General features: G+C 45.5%; 4 protein-coding genes and 1 pseudogene across 5 annotated transcripts; 2 read left to right on the forward strand and 3 right to left on the reverse strand.

The window, feature by feature from the left end:
* The first annotated feature begins 2,800 nt into the window (after positions 1 to 2,800).
* On the forward strand, positions 2,801 to 3,367 carry LOC117192822 (aminoacyl tRNA synthase complex-interacting multifunctional protein 1-like). Its single transcript, XM_033397586.1, has one exon. It carries the CDS (start codon positions 3,013 to 3,015, stop codon positions 3,340 to 3,342), a length of 330 nt encoding a protein of 109 aa, XP_033253477.1. The 5' UTR covers positions 2,801 to 3,012; the 3' UTR covers positions 3,343 to 3,367.
* Positions 3,360 to 4,604, reverse strand: LOC117192821 (annotated as a pseudogene).
* Positions 4,605 to 5,350: 746 nt separating this feature from the next.
* LOC117192820 (stromal membrane-associated protein 2-like) lies at positions 5,351 to 7,734 on the reverse strand. Its single transcript, XM_033397585.1, has 2 exons — positions 7,404 to 7,734; positions 5,351 to 7,172 (listed from the first exon to the last, which is right to left on the reverse strand). Exons 1-2 carry the CDS (start codon positions 7,519 to 7,521, stop codon positions 5,719 to 5,721), a joined length of 1,572 nt encoding a protein of 523 aa, XP_033253476.1. The 5' UTR covers positions 7,522 to 7,734; the 3' UTR covers positions 5,351 to 5,718.
* Positions 7,735 to 8,500: 766 nt separating this feature from the next.
* LOC117193950 (serendipity locus protein alpha-like) lies at positions 8,501 to 10,692 on the forward strand. The gene is given in 6 exon segments (XM_033398607.1): positions 8,501 to 8,602; positions 8,660 to 8,839; positions 8,930 to 9,209; positions 9,281 to 10,003; positions 10,067 to 10,168; positions 10,227 to 10,692. Coding segments are annotated over 6 exon segments (1,350 nt in total). The 5' UTR covers positions 8,501 to 8,587; the 3' UTR covers positions 10,277 to 10,692.
* Positions 10,693 to 14,124: 3,432 nt separating this feature from the next.
* LOC117194195 (protein lines-like) lies at positions 14,125 to 17,478 on the reverse strand. 2 transcript variants are annotated; one of them, XM_033398849.1, is made up of 2 exons: positions 17,005 to 17,478; positions 14,125 to 16,937 (listed from the first exon to the last, which is right to left on the reverse strand). In XM_033398849.1, the coding sequence occupies exon 2, from the start codon at positions 16,873 to 16,875 to the stop codon at positions 14,200 to 14,202; it is 2,676 nt and encodes an 891-aa protein (XP_033254740.1). In that variant the 5' UTR covers positions 16,876 to 16,937; positions 17,005 to 17,478; the 3' UTR covers positions 14,125 to 14,199. The 2 variants fall into 2 exon arrangements, with proteins under 2 accessions (XP_033254740.1, XP_033254739.1); XM_033398848.1 differs by having other exon boundaries at positions 17,001 to 17,477.
* Positions 17,479 to 18,787: the final 1,309 nt, after the last annotated feature.

Here is an 18,787-nt window from a genome sequence, read left to right on the forward strand (position 1 = left end):
AATGGGGCCTGGGATATGGATTTAAATGGCATTTTGTTACGAACCTTTGTTTTCTTCGGGGCAAGGCCGGCTAGCCAGTCATCCCAGGGCTGCGTACTTCCCAAGCCCTCAGGTCGCACAATATACCAACTAATTGGACATCTCGAACAAATTGAAACAACAAAAGTAACCGACAAAAAAAACTGCAAACGGACTCTACTCGACAAACAACATTACAGTAACTTCCTTCAACACAGACGTGGACCAGGTCGAGGTGTCGGTGTTTTTACCCCTGACGTACCCTCCCTATCTGAGATCTGAATAACAACGTTTTGGATTTCCCTGCCATGTGCAGCAGCCTTACCCTCTCGTTGCTGTGGCTCCTCTTACCCCCATATGAAACGCTTAGCAATTCATTTTCTTCGTTATAATTTTCACTTCAATTTCCTAATTTTACACGGTATCATCGCTACACTAAGCCTGCCTATTCATACCCCCCTCATCTTATCACTACGGGCGGTTAATAAATAAATAGATAAATAGAAATAATTAATATAATAAATATAAATAAGTTACATATAGATATAATATGGACGGACTTAAATTAGGGGATTAACATATACATATAAATGGAGACGTCTAACAAAAATAAATAATGGGAGTAAATAAGTTGATTGATGATTTTTTTTTTTTTTTTCTTCTCTCCCTAAATGGGCGAGGGACCCGCTCTACGTGGCCAGGATTGTGTATTCGAGCCCAGCAAAAAGCAAGCCAGGTTGGCGGAGCTGTGACCTATTGTGCGTTTTCCTTGTTTCTAACTCAGTCTGAAGTTTTCGCTACAATTTTAGGTCTTTGGCGTGAAAAATCCCCACCGGCCTCCCCGACAGATCCTCCAGCTCGTAGGCGTTATTCCCTACTGGACGTACGACTCTGCATTTTAGGAATTTCCGGGCGAACTTGGCGTTGTAGCTTTTGCCAAAGTCGCTGAGGGTGAAGTTGCGCCTGTAGACTTCTTGGCCAGGTCTGGCGAAAAAGACTCGGGCCCGTTTGTTGTATCGCTGGCTGCTCCGCTCATACGCTTGGTGTAGGCTGCGTTTAATTTGCTCGCGAATGAGGTGTCGCTTATTCGCGGGATCTAATGCGTGCACTTCATGTTCCGTCAAAGACTGCAGCTTCCTCGCCAGCTTATAGCGGTTCCCATTCAGAAACATCTGTTGTCCAAATACAGCGAAAAACGGCGTTACGCCTGTGGCTTCGTGCACCGAGTCACGGATTGAAACTTCGATCTCCGGTAGGTAGATGTCCCAGTCTCTGTGATCCTTTTCCAAATACGTCCTTATTGCAGCGAGTATCGTACGATTTACTCTCTCGGCTGCATTGCTTTGCGGCGAGTAGACTGCTGTGCGCATGTGTCGGATCCCGAAGCCGCTGACCATGTCCATGAACGCCTTCGATAGGAACTGCTTTCCGTTGTCGGAGTGGATCACCTCTGGCACCCCGAATTTGTAGAATACCTCTTGCACCAGGAATTGAACGACGTTCGCAGCGGTCGCCTCCCTCATCGCCTTCAAGAAGGTAAATTTTGAAAAGTGGTCTACGACGACGAAAATCCAGGCCTGTCCCCTTTTCGACCTGGGAAACTTTCCCAGGAAGTCTATGTAGATCTTTTGGAATGGCCTCTCCGTGACCACTTCCTGACCGATCCCGACTTGGCTACGGTAATTGGGGGCTTTGGATTCCTTGCATTCGGTGCAGCTTCGGACGTATTCCCGCACTTGTGCCGTCATCGCCGGCCAGTAGTAGTGCCTTTTTAACCTATGCAAGGTCTTCTTCATTCCACCGTGTCCAGCTGTGTGGTCTTCGTGGGCCTTCGCGATGAGGGTTTTCGTCAGTGACGCGGGAATCCATAATTTCCACATGGACCCTTCCACTTGGTCGTCGATTTGCGCGAAGCCCATTCGCTTGAATACCAGGTCCCCGTCTATTCGCAGGTCAGGCAATAATTCTTTGTTCCTGCAGACTTCTCCTTTCAACTCCTGGTATTCCGTTGATTTGAATTCCGTCGTCTGGAATCCGAGGAGGTGATGGCCACTACTCCATCCTCATCCCACTCACTTTTTCTTTCAGAACAAAAAAAATCACTAGATCACTATGTCCGGCGCGCATGCTCCTCCGTTGCGGGAATTTCTTTCTCTGAACCCCCTCTTGGCTTAGCTGCTCTGTTTAATGCTCCCGGGCCGCTGATCCCCATCGCTCTCTCTTCTATCGCCCTTGAACTAGGTTCAAGGGCATGGCCTGATTCGGGCTGCTGGCGGCTCTCTTTTCTTTGGGGGATGGGTGAGTTGGCTTCGGGACTCCGTTATGGGATGAGATCGGAAATCTTCTCTCATAACGGCTCCGGAGAGCGCGCGGAACTCTCTCTCTCCAGGACCAGGTGGCGCCACTCTTCGCTAACCTTTTCCCCTTAAATTTTGGCCTTGCCACTCTGTTCAAACTTCTTTCCTCCTCACCGCTTCTATGGGGTATCACCTATCGATACCTTCGCATGCAACAATTTCTACACGGTTTCGACATTGGTGCATTGGTCAAGAGGGTGAGTAAAATATACTGGAAAATACTAGATAGTTTTATGAAAAGTTTAAAATTGGTAAAATGAGTGAGCTAGACTTGGTGAAAAAAATTTTTCAAAAAAGATGGCAGCGTTGCACCAAATTGTGCAAAACAATGAACGCGCTTCAGCGTTGGTTGACTCCCTCAAGTCAGAGGCAAGTATTACAGGGCTCTGTGAAATTCTATTTTCATCTCAACTTTGCGAAAACAGATGGCCGGGATCCAAAGTCAGCTCGTGCTCCGCAAGAAACAAGAGCAAATCAAGGAAAACGCCGCACTTGAAAAAGAAATCGAAGCGGCTCTGGCACAGCTAGTGCAACTCGAACTACGAAATGGCAAGCAGCAGATATTCGTCCCAGGCTCCCGAGAATTCTGCACCGACGCCGCGGTGGAAGCTGGCTCCAAGACGGCAGCAGCCGTGCAATGTGCCGTGGTAATGTGGTAATGTGCAATCTGAAACCAGCTAAAATGCGTGGCGTGACCTCAGAGGCCATGGTGATGTGTGCATCGACACCGGCCAAAGTAGAAGTGTTGAGCCCACCTGTAGGCGCAGTTCCCGGCGATCTGGTTCACTGCGAGGGATACACACGGCAGCCGGATGCTCAGCTAAATCCTAAGAAGATCTTCGAAACATGTGCTCCTGACCTAATGACCAATGCCGATCTGGTGGCATGCTACAAGGGCTCAGCTCTGCATGTTCCTGGCAAGGGCAATGTTGTATCTCAATCCCTGAAAAACGTCAATGTGAAGTAAACCAATAAACGAACATATTCTGACACTCGCGCCTCGTAGTCCACTTACTCAGCGTTTCAGGGATTTAATTTTATTTTACATCAACATATCGACATTAAATTTAGTATTAACAGTAACTTTTGTATATGAATAGATAAATTATATGCATAATACATATATACTCCGTACACAATTTGGCGGTGAGTGTTGTATTGGACTTCCTATAACTGACTGATTGTTAGCGATTACGTTGCTGCTGCTGCGGCACGACGGTACGGTATATGGCATTGGAATTGGACTCGACGATTATAGTCTTTGTCATTATATCGTATGCAGTTCTATTGTTCTTAAAGAATATCATAACAACGCAGATGGGAAACTGAAGCGTCATGACAAGGTTCTTCGCGAGGGCCCGTGCGAATGCCCTCAGCAACTTTGGTGTCTCAGCGGGATAGAGCAGGGCTCGCAGTGGTTCCCGCTGTGGCTGGAAAACAAATTGTGGCAAGACGGGCGCCTGCAAAGGAAGAACTGCCTCCACATAGTGTATGCGTATCTTCATCAGCGATTTTCCAGGCGTAGCTCCGTTGTACCAGACCGTCCAAACAGCCTCATAACAGCATACTATCATCTTGGTTAGCATCTCGATCATGAGCAGATCGGATGACATATTTATAAAGTCCATGGAGAGGTCGAAAAAGTTCACAAAGAGATCCTCGTCTTCCAGCGTTCTCCGCATGACGTCCTTGTCAAAATCGATCTCAAAGAGATTCACTATGCCAAAGGTAACAATTATTTTCAGTATGAACAGGATGAGCATGTCAATGGCCTCCGCAACGGCTCGTTTCCAAAACGGCGCCACCACATACTCATAACCTCCCACACGGTGAATGGTCTCTTGCTGCTGGACTTCGTCCAGCACCCGGAAGCGGTGGAAGGCGGGCGGAGCTGCTGCGGGAGCGGGGCATTTCCAGTTTCCTGTGCCCGTAGAGGGGGACTCGACAGGAGGGGATTCGTCTGAAACAGTTGCGGGTATTTGGCGAGCAAGTAATATGGAAACATCGCCATTGCGTTTTGGGAGATGGATGCTTGCTTTGCCCATTCGGAAAGACTGGCGAAATACGCTTCCTTCGTTGTCAGGTCCTGGCTGACAGTGGGGTCAGTTAGAAGCTTTTGCAGCTTTTCTTCGATTTGCTCGCTCATTTCTCTCGAGAAAATGAATTTATTTGTTATGAATTTTTTTTACTACTCGGTTGACGTGTATAACATCGATGTTTGCGTGCCCGATGTTTATATATATCGATACCAATATATCGGAAGGGCAGCCAACGGAAGCCACCGCTGCATCCGAAGGGTGTATCCACAAGTTGAGTTGAGGTTTCTTGAAGGGAGGATTTACCCTGATTTTCACTGACATGGCCGTTAACCAGGTGCCGACTGATCGAAGAAGTCGGTGTAATCCTTTAAATAGAGCTGCAGCAGGTTGGCGTAGAGCATGTGGTAGACTAGCTCCGCCCGAGGCGCCCGGAGCGCCAAGTGCGAAACGCCTACAACATTGAGCAGATCTTTACAGTAGATCAGCGATTCAAAGCGGTACAGGCTTAAAGTTTTTGTTTGCAGAAAATTTGAATCAGTGTCTATAGCATCACTGGTTCCACTGTGAAGTCCTTGCCATCTAGGTTCAGCATCACTGTGTCCACGTCTGGTGTGGACTTGTTTAGCCTCGTCGTTAGTTCATCCGCGAGTCTCTTGTCCTGGGACCCCATGTTAGAGAAAAGCAGAAGACTCTTGAAAGTGGTATTAAGAATAAATGCACGAGAATTTAAATCAATTAATATTACACAGTTCGAAGTTGTATGTATGAATGCATACATTAATCCGCCAACACTCCAGCCATGATATTTAATCATCACCTTGAGAAAAAAATGAGAGATTATCTTAAGATACGGAGCATTTAAAAGTACAGAGCCAAATCTTTTACTTTACATACTCTTTTCCTGCGTGGACTATTTAGGCAAATAGAAGGTATATGTACCTATTAAATAAATGTACATTTATTTCGGAAGTGCATTAGTTGCGTTGCTTTTAGATTTAGTTAGATTTTTATTATTTTGGTGTTACACATAGTTATGGTATAATTGGAATAGATTCGACGAACGGCCGTCGTACTGCACTCCCTGCTAAGCTTGAACATTATCTAATACATGGCTCGTCGCGAGAGTCAAGTGGATAATTCTGCTATCAATACGTATGTTTTGCTTGAACACGTCTCAACACAACTAACTGGCAAGTTGTACATCAAATGGATATAAACAAGTATTACTTATCAAGTATTACACGAGACATACGTTTGTCTTAAAATTAATTAAAGGAATACATATACATAAATACAATCTGTATTTATTGCCAAACATTACCGATATTTAAGTTTCCGAATTGCTGGTTCAGATTGGATGGTACTGAGGAGGCAGTGGGGCCTGCCGAGGTGGGGAATCCAATCGGCCCGGTTTGGGGCGCCATAGGCAAGCCACTGGATAGAGGTTGCATGACATTCATGGAGAGGCCCGCCAGCTGCGGGTGTTGCTGCTGCTGTGGAACCGCTTGTGGGTGTGCCCCAAACAGGGGCATCCCACTAAGAATGCTTTGATTTGTCTGCATCAGATTCGATCCAGATCCTTGCACGGGCAAGCTTCCGCCTGCAGCATACGGACTGGTTCCAGAGTTTAGAAACTGGCCACCGCCAAAGCCGACTCCACCCACTCCCGCCAGGCTCATTGAATTGGCACTCGAGCTGATGGGGGCGTTGCTGAACGCGTTTGGTGCAGCCATTACAGGAGCATTGTACATGCTAACGGAATTCGGCGGCGTCATAAACTGATGCGGAATCTGCTGCTGCTGTTGCTGATGCATGTATCCCCCAGGAGCCATGCCTGTGAATCCGCCGAAATTCAGTTGAGAACTATGAGTGGTAGGTGCATTTCCATACAAGGCGAGGATACTATCCTTGGACAGCTTTCCAGACTGGTCCTTGTCACTGGCCCCGTTCCCCAGCGAGCCTTGGTTGAAGAAGTCCTGCTCCTCCTGGGCCAATGAATTGGGTTTTGAGGCCAGCAGAGTATCCCCATTGTTCCCATTGAATTTCTCTTGCTGGCCTGTGGCAGTATCAGTCGGGATGATGCCACAGCTGCTGGCACTTAGAAAGCTGGTTAAACTTTCGTTTTGAAGGTCTTGGCTAGCCGTGGTGGCAGCCCCGCCGCCGACTATTGGCTTAGTGGGCGATGAAAGTCCCAAAAGATCACTTTCGCCGGCGCTTCTATTGCTGCTATTCAATTGTACACGATGTGTGGTCTTTGGGCTGCAGCCGCCGACTTGGTTCGGCTTGGGCTTGGGCAATGGGGCGGGTAGTGGCGAGTTTTTGGATGCAGTCGCCGAGGTGGAGGCCCGCTTGTCGGAAGCGCTAAAAACGCCACTAAGACCCAAGCTGGCTTGTGTACTTTTCTTTTTCCTCTTCTGCCGCTCTAGTTCTTCATCGATTTCTTTGGCCCAGTCTACTTTGGGTGGTGACGGCGGCACCCATTCGCGGGCCAAATACTTTTTGTGTTCGTATTTTGCTCGAATAAAGTTCTCCAATGCGGTGTCCCCCTGTGGTCGTCGGAATCCGTCTGGAAGCTGCGCCTCGTACACAGCGCGGGCCCTAGAGTTTCCCATTTGCTGCAGCGAGATCACTTGCTCCGGCGTCCAGGTATCCAGATTCACCGACTTCACACGTGATATATGAACGCCCAAATTCCGGTGGATGCCAGCGCAGCGGATGCACAGGAACATGCCCAAGTTCCACGACGCCCAGCGAGGACCTGTTAATGAATGCAGTTCATGTATTATAGTGCTCTTAAGCGACTGTACATAGATTTACATACATATGTAAAAGATAAAGATAAATTCTCACGAGTCCGCCCATTCTTTTCTGTTTACAATGTGGTGTACATATGTACACATATACATAGATAAGTATGGATGCATATGTGTACCGATGTACATCCAGGAGCGAAATTAATCATAAATTATAAATTATGTATTGCACCTACCCTTGGCATCGCAGTCAACGCAATATTTGTTATCTTCGTCGCGTAGCATTTGAGTTAATAAGGTTTGACATTTTTCCTGTATCAGTTTGGTGAGTTGGACTGCATTTGAAGAACTCATTTTCTTGCACTTGTCTCTTCGCTCCGCTCCGATGTATTGTATTGGTATTTCTGAATGTACGTGGATTTTGTACGTGTGCGCTGGTGCAACTTGGCGTGGGAGACGAAGAGGTGCTTTAGACCTTATCTATTATTTTGCATGGAGACAAACAAGCAATTTTTAATTTTAATTTTATCAGAAAAGTTTTTTACCGAAAAGCAGTGTAACCGCGGACCTATCGCTAGACTATACCGTCCGACCCTCAGAAATATATCGTCTCATTTGAAAAATATACCGTAAATATACTGACAAATTCATGTTCTATTATACATATTCCTCGTTTTTGATATTCCGTGGAATATTACTAGCTAAATAAAACCCTCAGCCAGGGCTGAGGGCAGGCCCACATAATTTTATCCGATTAATGAATCAATTTTCTACCTGACTGGCTTATCTTAACAACTTGATTTTATTGGATCTTGTCTCACTATGAAAATATCACTATCGATATTTATTTATAACAGTCCGAACGGCACACAATACTGTATGATCAGTTTCTATATACAATCTTATATAACTTATGCAAGATATTTCTGCACTTCACTCCGTCTATCCGCCGTAAGGCCTCAATTGCGGGAGTATTCTGGCCATCCGTTTAATTCCATATTTCCTTTTCCACTTAAATTCCGTTAGATAATAATCCAGCGCATTCATTGCTAGCACAATTAATACTAAATTTGTGAATAAATATTTAAATTCACATATTATCGATATCATCGGGCAGGCTTCGGTTTTCACTTGTGCAGCGCTTCTATTTATTTTTTAAAAGGGAAATCTTGGTGTTCCCTTTTTCGCTAGTTAGTTAGCAAAGTTTAATGTCTTACAGTTATAAAGTCTAGTACTCAGATCATCAAAATCTTACGCCGACCAAATCAGGGATGATATACGAATGGAAACGATAAGATAAAATATTTGCAACTGGCTTTTCAGGCAGTTAGTGAGAAATCGTGGGGCCAGTGATTAAAAATGAAAATAATAATAAATAAAATAAAAAGATAATAGTATTGAAACCACTAGTGTCAGAAATATGAACTGGCTGAATGTACCGTAAAAGGTCCGCAATGCCAGAGAAGATATTGCAATAGTTCTTTGTTCGCAGGACTTCTGTGCGGCTCTATTGGAATTTGCATCTGCTGTCCACAAATCTTTGAGCGACCGGAAGCAGAACGACAAAAGTCACGCGTCCGCAGAATTGGTTTGTCTTTGCCTCACTCAGATTATTGTTTGTGTGCGGCAGGTAGAGTGCACAATGAAACTGGCGTCTGGCTCTGCAGTTTCGGTAAATATCTCAAGAAAATTGCATACATACACACATTTCTGCATCTCTTTCATTAGGCGAGCCACCTCTATTTCCTAAGATGAGTGCTAAGTCCCGAACTCTTCGAACTCCAATCTCAAACTGAAAGCCATGACACTGGAACAGGCGCTCTATCAGCTAGAAGATTTCATTAATGATGCCTTGCTGCGTTTGGTGTTCACCTGCTTTTTAGATTTTCGAAAGTTCTCAGTGGACAAAATCCGCACCCTTCTGAAGAGCAGTTCGGATAATGACGCTATAGCTGATGAATTCATTGCCGATTTTGATGTGAATATCGATCGAGCCACCCAGATTGGCATTTTTGCAATTGCCTTTGCCCCCAACTTGAAAAGTATGCGATCCTTATCTTTTGAATATCCTGAATTGAAAAGTGCGCAAATCCAATTAAATATTTTCCGATAGTGAAAATGATGATGCGCAGCTGTCTGGCTTCCTTTGAGTCGTTGGACACCACCCTGATACCTTCCCTGCAGGCCAACGGTTCCAACCTGCACTCCGACGTTTTGGAGCAGCACTTCAACGAGGAAGTGGCCAAGTTTAAGGCTACTCTGCAGGAGATCATTGACTGTCGCGCGTTTCTTGGCTGTTGTTTGGAGATACTCACGTCCGGCATTAGTGCTGCCGAAAAGCACTACGAAAAGGTCCCATTAGAGGACTTGCTGGAAATGGCCCTGTTCGTGCTAGAGCATTTTCAAGTGGAAGTCAATCGAACGGTTTTGGCTGAAGCAAAGCTTCAGATCGGGCAGGATTACTTGCAACAGTTCATCCGAATACTACGCTAGTGCAAGGCCATTCTGATGTGAGCGTCCCAGGTGGAGCCAAAACGTATCATCAAGCGCTTCAAGATCCTGCGGACGATTTAGCGCAAGCTTCATGGCTGTATCGAAGCTTCAAAGTATCGTGAAGAGGGGCCCGACGACTTGGAATCCTATTTAATGGACGAATCCCAAGAAGAACTGACTGAAACAGTCAGCTTTTTACCCAGCTTGTCGGGCATTGCGACTAGTCAAGGCAGCATCCTCTACGACACAGCGCGTAGGAGGAGATTGGCTAGAACCCACGATACAAGGCCTAAAGAAAGTTATCATCAAAACATAAAGTCAGCCTATTACAGTGTGCGCCGCCGTAAGTAAAATTGCAAGCATTATGAGTTCTGAAATATTCTTGAAAATATGTACTGATTTGCAGGAGAAAGTCTGCGCACTGTTATGTTTAAGCGACAAAATATGGCGGAAAGCAAACGCATTTATACCACAATCAGCAACCAATCCGCAAACCTCCAGATAACTGGTAAGACGGAAAAGAATAATTTGTTTGAATACACAGTTATTTGAAATATTTTTTTTAGATATACTCGAACAACTCACTGGAATGTCAACTGGTGTCTTTGAATGCTGACGCGGACCTTCCGTCATCAGATTGTAAATAATTGAAAATAGTCTTAAGCACTCCGTAATCGAAGGCTCACGATTTGAATTAACGTACATCACAAGCTAAATGCCTTTGGGCAGGTGCGACGAGTACAGGGAGACATATGTAGATATGTATGGAGATATGTATGGAGTTTTGATGGTGGAGAGTGTTTTATCCGAAACAGTGGTTTGGCTGTTGCAAAAATAAAGCAATAAAATAAGTTAAGAAGATAAGAAGTACATTCGGTTGTACAACGGAGTAGCAGTGCTCTTTTGGCATCTAAAGGCTGCCCAATCGAAAGATGTGAAGCCGTGTGTTCGCAGTAGTCCCTATCGATTTTCCGACTCGAACAGAAGAACGACTTTAATCATTGGTACACACTTACAGCTATTGTTGATAGTCAACCACAAATTCTGGATGGTTAGACGATAGACCATGCAATCGCCATTTACCGAAAAGTTAATTTCTGAGGATGAAGTCGAGGCCTCGTCGACGGCCAGCAAAGGGAGAAACAACCACCATGTGGTCCCGCTGGGAATCCTCATGGTACTTTGCACAATGTATCTCGTGGTTGCTGGGGCGCAACGCAATTACAGATACTATTTCGAGCCCGGCGTCGCTGCCCTCGACCTACACGCCCCCGATGTTTCTCCCGATGAAGGCTACCCGCAGCTGGAAGCTATTGAGGATGAGCCAGTAAACAACCTGACATGCGAGAAGCTGGATATCTTCCAAAAAGAACCCGCACAAGAAAATGACAGCAATCTTTCTAGCAAACAAATGGCAAAGCCATATCAGTCCAAGGCTGGTAAGCGCCTCCGAGGTGGTAAAGCTGTGGAGAGCAACAGGATGTCCTGCTTCCTGCTTCCTGCTTCCTTCCCCAAAGAAGAGCAACACCGCAGAGCCCATAATATATCTCTTTGCCCTGGTATTTATTTATCTGCTGCTAAAAGCAGCATCCGACATCAATCAGCACTACAAATCGGTAAGAATAATACTTCGTAGGACTTATGGGAATACACAAGTACTAAAATTACATGATTTCTTTGTATACTAACAGCAAAACAAAGGGGAGCAGTCCTATGCCCAAATACACAAACAGGATCGGAGGGCCTCAAAAGGTATTTCTCCAAAAACTTTGACAACATTTTAGGGGTGTTATGTAACTCGCTGGGCCGGAGATTACACATCTGATCAGGTTAATAAGAGAACAACTTAAACATCTAAATGTACTCTACTCTACTCGTATTTACTACTATTTGTGTATTTAGTAAACTTCCTCTACTGCGAAGCACTGTCCACTCATATATGCATATGCATGTATGAGAGCTACGTTTTTGACTATTTCAGAAAAACAAACCCTTATATATTGTATACTTTTGATCTGTACAATCCTTCTATGGCACCTCTATACTTAGTGAACGGTCCGTGTCGGATACCACACCGTGTGCACCCCAAAGACACGCGATCATCAGCACAGGGCCACATCACCGTTAGCTTACAGACCGGCAGGAGATCCTGCAGCACGCTCGGGTACAACACACAGTCACTGTCACGGTATGGTATGTCACGCAAACAGCTCTAAGCCAAACTGTTTTTTCCTGCAGAAACGCGCCTCAATCGCCGCTCTTCCGTCCCCATCAGCATAGACTATCAAACAGTTCATGTATCAAATATCAGTCAATACTCTTCCGAATTGGCCAGACGCGGCTCTGTTATTAGCCTCACGGGTCCTAATCCGCCAAATGTAGATCCAAATGCTGTGCCCAGTGGATCGCTTGACTTGAAACGTTGCGTCCGTATGATAAATCGTCATTAACTATCGCGTCCACCCATTAATGCTTCAACAACGATCCACAAGACAATCGAATATATTGAAAGAGATTACAAGAGAACCTACCCAGAAAGAAGACTATATTATTTTCCCAATATAAATTGGATAAACCATTGTCATGTGTGTGTGTTGTTTTTGTTGTTCTTAATGCGTTTCTTTTAATCAGTTAATTAGTCAATTAATTCATTAAACTATAGTATTATTCAAGTATTTTAAAACGCACCCGCCGATGCAATCGCGAAGACACCAAAAATTTGTACACACGTTTCCCGAATTGCACAAGCGGCGAGCGGCGGAACGAGCAAAATGTATTTTCCTCCATCCATGTTGCCGATTACTATGGTACATTATTCTACTTAAGGCAAGATTAAAACAATCTTAGGCTAGCGTGCAGATTAGTTTGGAGTACCTACAACATTACCATTAACTACGAGCAAAGACTATACAATACCAAGATGACGCATAAGCGACCAAAAAGCTGTTCTATGGCGGGTCCTAACATTAGGACCCAAAAGGCACGAGGGAGCGCGCGGGGTTTCAATTCCCTTTTCGCCTGTACTTCGTCTCTACCACGACCCCGCTGCCCATCGGTTTCGTCTGTTCGGCAACAGCACCGTCGAAGCGGTGTTCGCGGATCGCCGAAGTCTTTGGAGCGGCACAGTGGGACCTTTGGCCGTCTCAGCTTGCTAAATTAGTTAGTTAGTCAATAAATATTTGCACACTGAAAAAATGTTAAACTTTGAGTGCTTATATCTCCTAAACTAAAACTATCTTGAAAATTCGATTGGAAAATTCTCTATTAGATGCGTACATTAAATTTATCTAAAGCACTCATACAATTTTTTGACTATTTCGGCTGAGTCCCCACTGTGCCGCGCCAAAGACATCAGCGACCACGCTGCCCTACGGTTTCGGCACGCAACCACTGACATGCTTTCAGTGCGCTTGTGTGTGAAGCTAAAAGCCGTATATGCTGCGGGCGAAACCGGTTTATGGCCGTGCCGACCTAGGACACACACACATATACACAACTACAAGCATATTTCTGGGTTGGCTCGAGCTCGTGCTGACCGAGGCATTGACGAAGCCGAGTAGCACTTCGGAGGCGAAGGTAGCGTAAAAGAGAATTGAAGCATGATGCAATTATACAAGGTGGTCTCGTCGGGAGCCGAAGTTCGTTCGTGTTGTCCCTTATCGTCAGTGCATGCTTGCTTGTTGATGATGAAGGTTGTTCACGGACGAATTTTTTGATATATTCTTAACCCTTATGTCCCGACAACAACAAAATTATAAAAAGCATATAAAAAAAATACAACAGAATTAGAAGTAATCTTTATATATTATGTAAAAGAACATTTTAATATAACTAAAAATGTTGAAGAAAAATTATTAATGGCTGCATAAAATTTAAATATTAATATATCACTAAAATCATTTTATTTTAAAATTTTAGAACCCACGGTCCTGCTAAGGGTTAATCAACATCAACATATACCGTCTCACTCAAACTCACTATACTATGTGCCCTTCACTCGCACTTATTGCTAGCATACGTTAAGGGACTAACTTTTGCCGACGAGACCACCTTGTATAATTGCATCATGAATTGAAGTACTAGCCCCGCGCGCCCGTACCGTGAAGCATCAAACGAAAATTGAAAAAGCATTTGTTCCTCATGCGACATCTTGGTATTGTATAGTCTTTGCTACAATCTTGTCATGCTCATTGCAGTGACAATTACATACGTTTATGTATCTAGATTGTTAGGTCGATCTTCAAAGCGGATGACAGGGTGTACAAAAAACTTAATGACATATTTATACTCGTATCGTATTGGATTATTGAGTTGGAACGGAACGTTAATTTGGAGATAGTTATATGGAATATGGGCTGCAATCAGCAGGGGCACGATATGGCTTAAATCTAGTACACTTCAAGGATATTCTGCAAGGATTCTTCTTTATCGATTTTTGCGCTAGCTTCTCCTATTACACTAAATTTTAAAATAAATTACGTATTTTAATTGCATGTGGTTAAACAGGAAAGGACAGGACAGGTGTTTATTCCATTGCATTTAACTAAGCTCGTTACCTTCGTAGAGACTCTCGCAACTCTCCAGCAGACGCAGCACCGGCGATATGTCATACGGATAGAGCTGGCGGGAGACCAGGCGCGATATCTGCAGGCGCAGTCTGATCAGCACGCCCATGGCCTCGTTCAGCATGGCGTTGCCCATGCCAAAGCTGTGGCAGCTGTGCACAAACATGGTCCAGTTCATGCGGATGTACTTCAGCAGGCGCAGCAGATACAGCAGGAAGCAGGTCTCGTTGCTCACCAGCAGGTCCAGCAGCAGGTCCGAGCTATTCGAAGTCGTCTTGAGGAACTCCAGAAACGTATACACAGGGTTCAGCATGGCCACCAGTTCGGGAAAGGCATTGTTGCGAAAGGAGATGCCCGACGTCACGTCCAGGGTGCAGACCATGGCCTCAATCAAATGATCGTCCTGGTCGTCGAATAGGTGAATCAGTATCTTGCTGAAATGACACTCCGGGTGGAACTCCAGGGTCTGCTTGATGAACGTTTCCAGCTTGCTCAGCACATCCCGAATGGAGCGCTCGATCAGCAACATGTCCTGGAATGCATCGTAGTCGCTCGAGTCAATGGACGAGTCGGACGAATCGCTGCGGATCTCTTTCACTGTCACCGCAATTGACTTTAGCACCAGCAGCACCATCTTCTGCAGCAGCGTCTTGTCCATTTCTATTAGGTCCAGCGGCGGCATTGGCGCCCCATCCTCGCCTGCATCGTGCACTGCAGCATCCGCCGATCGCGCCATCGTCGCTATGGCGATGGCACCATTCGCATAAACAAGGGGAGTGCCGTTGTAGCCAATCAGGCTAACCATATTGTCCGGCTGGCGTCGCGGCAATGATTCGAGTATGCGAAACCCACGGACATGACACACGATCTGGTGGGCCAGCTTGCAGGTCTCCTCGGGCAGCATGTCCTGCAGCGCTAGCGTGGAGCCATAGCACAGCGCCTCATTGAACAGGCACAGCATTTGCTTGTACACGGTGCACGACAGGCTGTGGTTGAGCAGGAGCTCAAACTTGTCCAGCTGTGCGTAGTAGGGTCTTGTCTCGTCGATGGACAGATTGGCCTTGACCGAAATGATGTTCTCCCACAGCTGCAGAAAGTTGAGAACGCAGTGCTCCGCCGTGTCCTGGTGGGTGGGAGCCATCAGCTCCGACATGTTCTTCACCAACGTGGGCCACTTGTGCTCCAGCTTCTGTATCGTGATGCACTTCAGATGCGTGGTGTCAAAGCTCTCGGAGTCAGTGAGAGTGACCACGTGACAGCCGCCGGGTACGGATGCGGGTTGTGCGGGGTGCGGGCTTATCGAATCATCATCGTACAGGCCGCCATTCCGCCTGCTCCTCTCCGTCTCTCTATACCTGCTTTCAGGCTCCCTCTCCCTCTCGGCATCGCCCGCTGCGTCCTCTCTGAATTGTAGAGCAAAGTAGTTGGTCGCCAGCGGCTGGTCCTGTCCTGGAAAGTGCATGTAGCTTACAGCGGCATCCGCTGGCAGGGCAATGGACGACGCAGCAGCACCAGCAACACTCGTGGTACTCGTCATCCAGTCATCATCCAACGGATGCGTCTCTATATCCTTCCATTCGACAATTCGCTTGATAATGTCCAGGCTAAAGTGGATCTTTTGCACCGCCGCCTGCTCGAGAAGCTCGAAATTGAAGAGCTGGTCGACGATTTTCTGCAGCCACTCATCATTCAGTTCCTGTTTAGCAATCACCAGAAAGGCGGCTAGCACACGTCCAGCCAGAAATTGCACATAGGAATTGTTGTAGCCAGCCAGCACGATGATCTCGTCGATAAGCTTGTTGTCGTTCCGAATGAGGGCATCACAAACGTCCATTATTCTCGTACAAATGAAGCCCTTGGCATTCTGCTTCAAGTAGATGTCGAACAGCAGCTGCAGATTGGACAGGAACTGCAGCAGCTTGTTGGTGGGCCACTCCCTAAGGTAGGCGATCCGTTTCTGGCCGTTTGTGTCCTGCGAGTAGTGCGACTGGAACGGCTTACGAAGCGTTCGCTCCGAAACACCACACAGGCACTGGCGCGTCAGTGATTGCTCGAACTCCAACATATCATCAATCGATGAAGAAGCCGACGCAATGCAGGTGCTCCTATTGCTATTATTACAACTACTATTGCTGCTGCTGATGATGCTGCTACTGCCGGTGGTTATGGTCAGCAGATCTGGCAATTTTGCGGCGCGGTCCACTTCATCCTTCGTGGTCTCTGGGTCGGTTTGCAGCTCGGGTTGTGGCAAGATATTGTGGACTAAGCTCTGTACACTGAGCAGCTGCGCATAGGAGGTTGCCCTCGAGCTGCATGGCGTCGTTGTGGGTGAGTTATTGGTGCTGCTGGGTGTTGACAGCGAGTGCGTGGAGGACGATGACAGCGATGAGCATAGGTGATGATTCTTATTGTTGTTGCTATTGGCATCTAGGGCATCCCGCCGATCTAGTATATCCGGCGGTGACGGTGGCGGGGGGGGCAATGACTTGGAGCCAACTTTGATTTGCTTCTCAATTTTCTGTCTCTTGGTCTGCGGCTGTTCGTTGTGAGCGATGGCAGCCGCCGTTGAGCAGGGGCAAACATCGGCGATGATGCCACTTGAACCACTGCCAGCTCCGGCTCCAGATCCAGCTCCAGATGTGGTGTCCATCTTCAGTGACGTACCCGACGTCTTTGGAATATTTACTCTACTGGCAATGCTTCACGTATCCGCTGCAATTTATATGTCCGTTTAGGTTATAAAATCAAAACAGCTCACGAACCGAAACCACATACATACGAACAAGTATTCCGATTTTGTTGGCGTTGCACTGCCACAGCCCAAGCCAAGTAACAGCTTCCGTGCTACGCACACACAAGGTTACGTGTGCGAGACTCGGTTCCTTGGTTGGAAATGCTCTTTTCTACCAGTTTTGCCTGTTTATTTATGGCAGATGTAGTCAATATACCTGTAGCCAGTTGGGCTGATGGCTTTTCCTAACATTTTTTCCGACCACAATATTTTTTTTAGACACTTGTTGCTCACTCGCCACTACCATGCCAATGTTTGTATTAGTTTCACTTCACTCTCTCGACGCTGCTTTTGCTCGTCTTTCACTACGGTTTGCGACGCACACAGCCAGCTCCTCTTGTTTATGAAATTTGCACCACTTTTATATTGTTTTTATATTTTAGTTGAAAAAACAACTACCCTACCTCTCTTTCCGACACAAGTAGCCCGTCGCCATCATGATGCAATTATACAAGGTGGTCTCGTCGGGAGCCGAAGTTCGTTCGTGTTGTCCCTTATCGTCAGTGCATGCTTGCTTGTGGATGATGAAGGTTGTTCACGAATTTTTTGATATATTCTTAGCCCTTATGTCCCGACAACAACAAAATTATAAAAAGCATATAAAAAAAATACCACAGAATTAGAAGTAATCTTTATATATTATGTAAAAGAACATTTTAATATAACTAAAAATGTTGAAGAAAAATTATTAATGGCTGCATAAAATTTAAATACTAATATATCAGTAAAATCATTTTATTTTAAAATTTTAAAACCCACGGGCCTGTTAAGGGTTAATCAACATCAACATATACCGTCTCACTCACACTCACTATACTATGTGCCCTTCACTCGCACTTATTGCTAGCATACGTTAAGGGACTAACTTTTGCCGACGAGACCACCTTGTATAATTGCATCATGGACGAGACCACCTTGTATAATTGCATCATGGTCGCCATCTTTAGGCAGTGCATATTTTTTTTCGTAAAACAATTTTTGGTACTCGTTGCTGGTTATTTGCTGCTAATGCGAGGAAAAAGAGGGTATGGACACCACGCTAAACGGCCCAGAAAGTGCAACGCTTGCAAGGTAAAATCCACCCCGTTTGCTTAATATACCTTGAAGACAAATAGTCGATTTTGTCCCATACGTAAGGTGAGGTTCGTAGAAATCTTGCAATTTGCCTTGGCTGTTTTTCCTGTTTTCCATACCCTTTTTTTATAGCCCATTCAAAATTACGACTCATTTTTTCGTTGCAGAGCGCAACGTGTGAGCAATCAGTGTGACCGTATAAAAGTATTCACATTCAATGAAATACCAAAGTTTGAAATCGATAAAGGTTTTTCTCAGCTGATCTTAGATGGATACACAAATTCAAAAATTCAAAAAAGGACATTTAACGGTGCAACAACGATGCAACAAGCGTAGCTCCATCAAAGGGCTCCAGCGTGGAAAACCAAGTCATCCTATTTTTGCATGGTTCATTTAGTCTTTCGGGAGAAGAACGCTCAGCCGCCGATAATCTGCCACAAGGCCATAGGTTTTTCACACCCAATCGTCTTTCCAAGAAGAATGACTTTTTCCCAGATTTAAAAGTTTTTTGCCTAATTCATGCTTTAGATATTTTCGGTATCAGTTAGGGTACAGCAAGTACAAAATTATCTTTAAGTAAATAAATGCATTCATTGACAAACATTTCATCAGTGCTATAATACCCTCTTTTCCCGGGGGTATTGCATTGCTATCGATACTATCCGTTCGTTAATTGGCAATTGATATTAGTAGTCGA

Source organism: Drosophila miranda (genome assembly GCF_003369915.1).
Source record: "Drosophila miranda strain MSH22 chromosome Y unlocalized genomic scaffold, D.miranda_PacBio2.1 Contig_Y2_pilon, whole genome shotgun sequence".
Taxonomy (NCBI): Eukaryota; Metazoa; Arthropoda; class Insecta; order Diptera; family Drosophilidae; genus Drosophila; species Drosophila miranda.

Coding starts and splice junctions, on each gene's coding strand:
- LOC117194195 (XM_033398849.1), bottom strand. CDS start 16,875: ATGGACACCACATCTGGAGCTGGATCTGGAGCCGGAGCTGGCAGTGGT.
- LOC117192820 (XM_033397585.1), bottom strand. CDS start 7,521: ATGAGTTCTTCAAATGCAGTCCAACTCACCAAACTGATACAGGAAAAA. Junction 7,173..7,403: donor CGTTGACTGCGATGCCAAGG/GTAGGTGCAATA, acceptor ATTCATTAACAG/GTCCTCGCTGGGCGTCGTGG.
- LOC117192822 (XM_033397586.1), top strand. CDS start 3,013: ATGTGCCGTGGTAATGTGGTAATGTGCAATCTGAAACCAGCTAAAATG.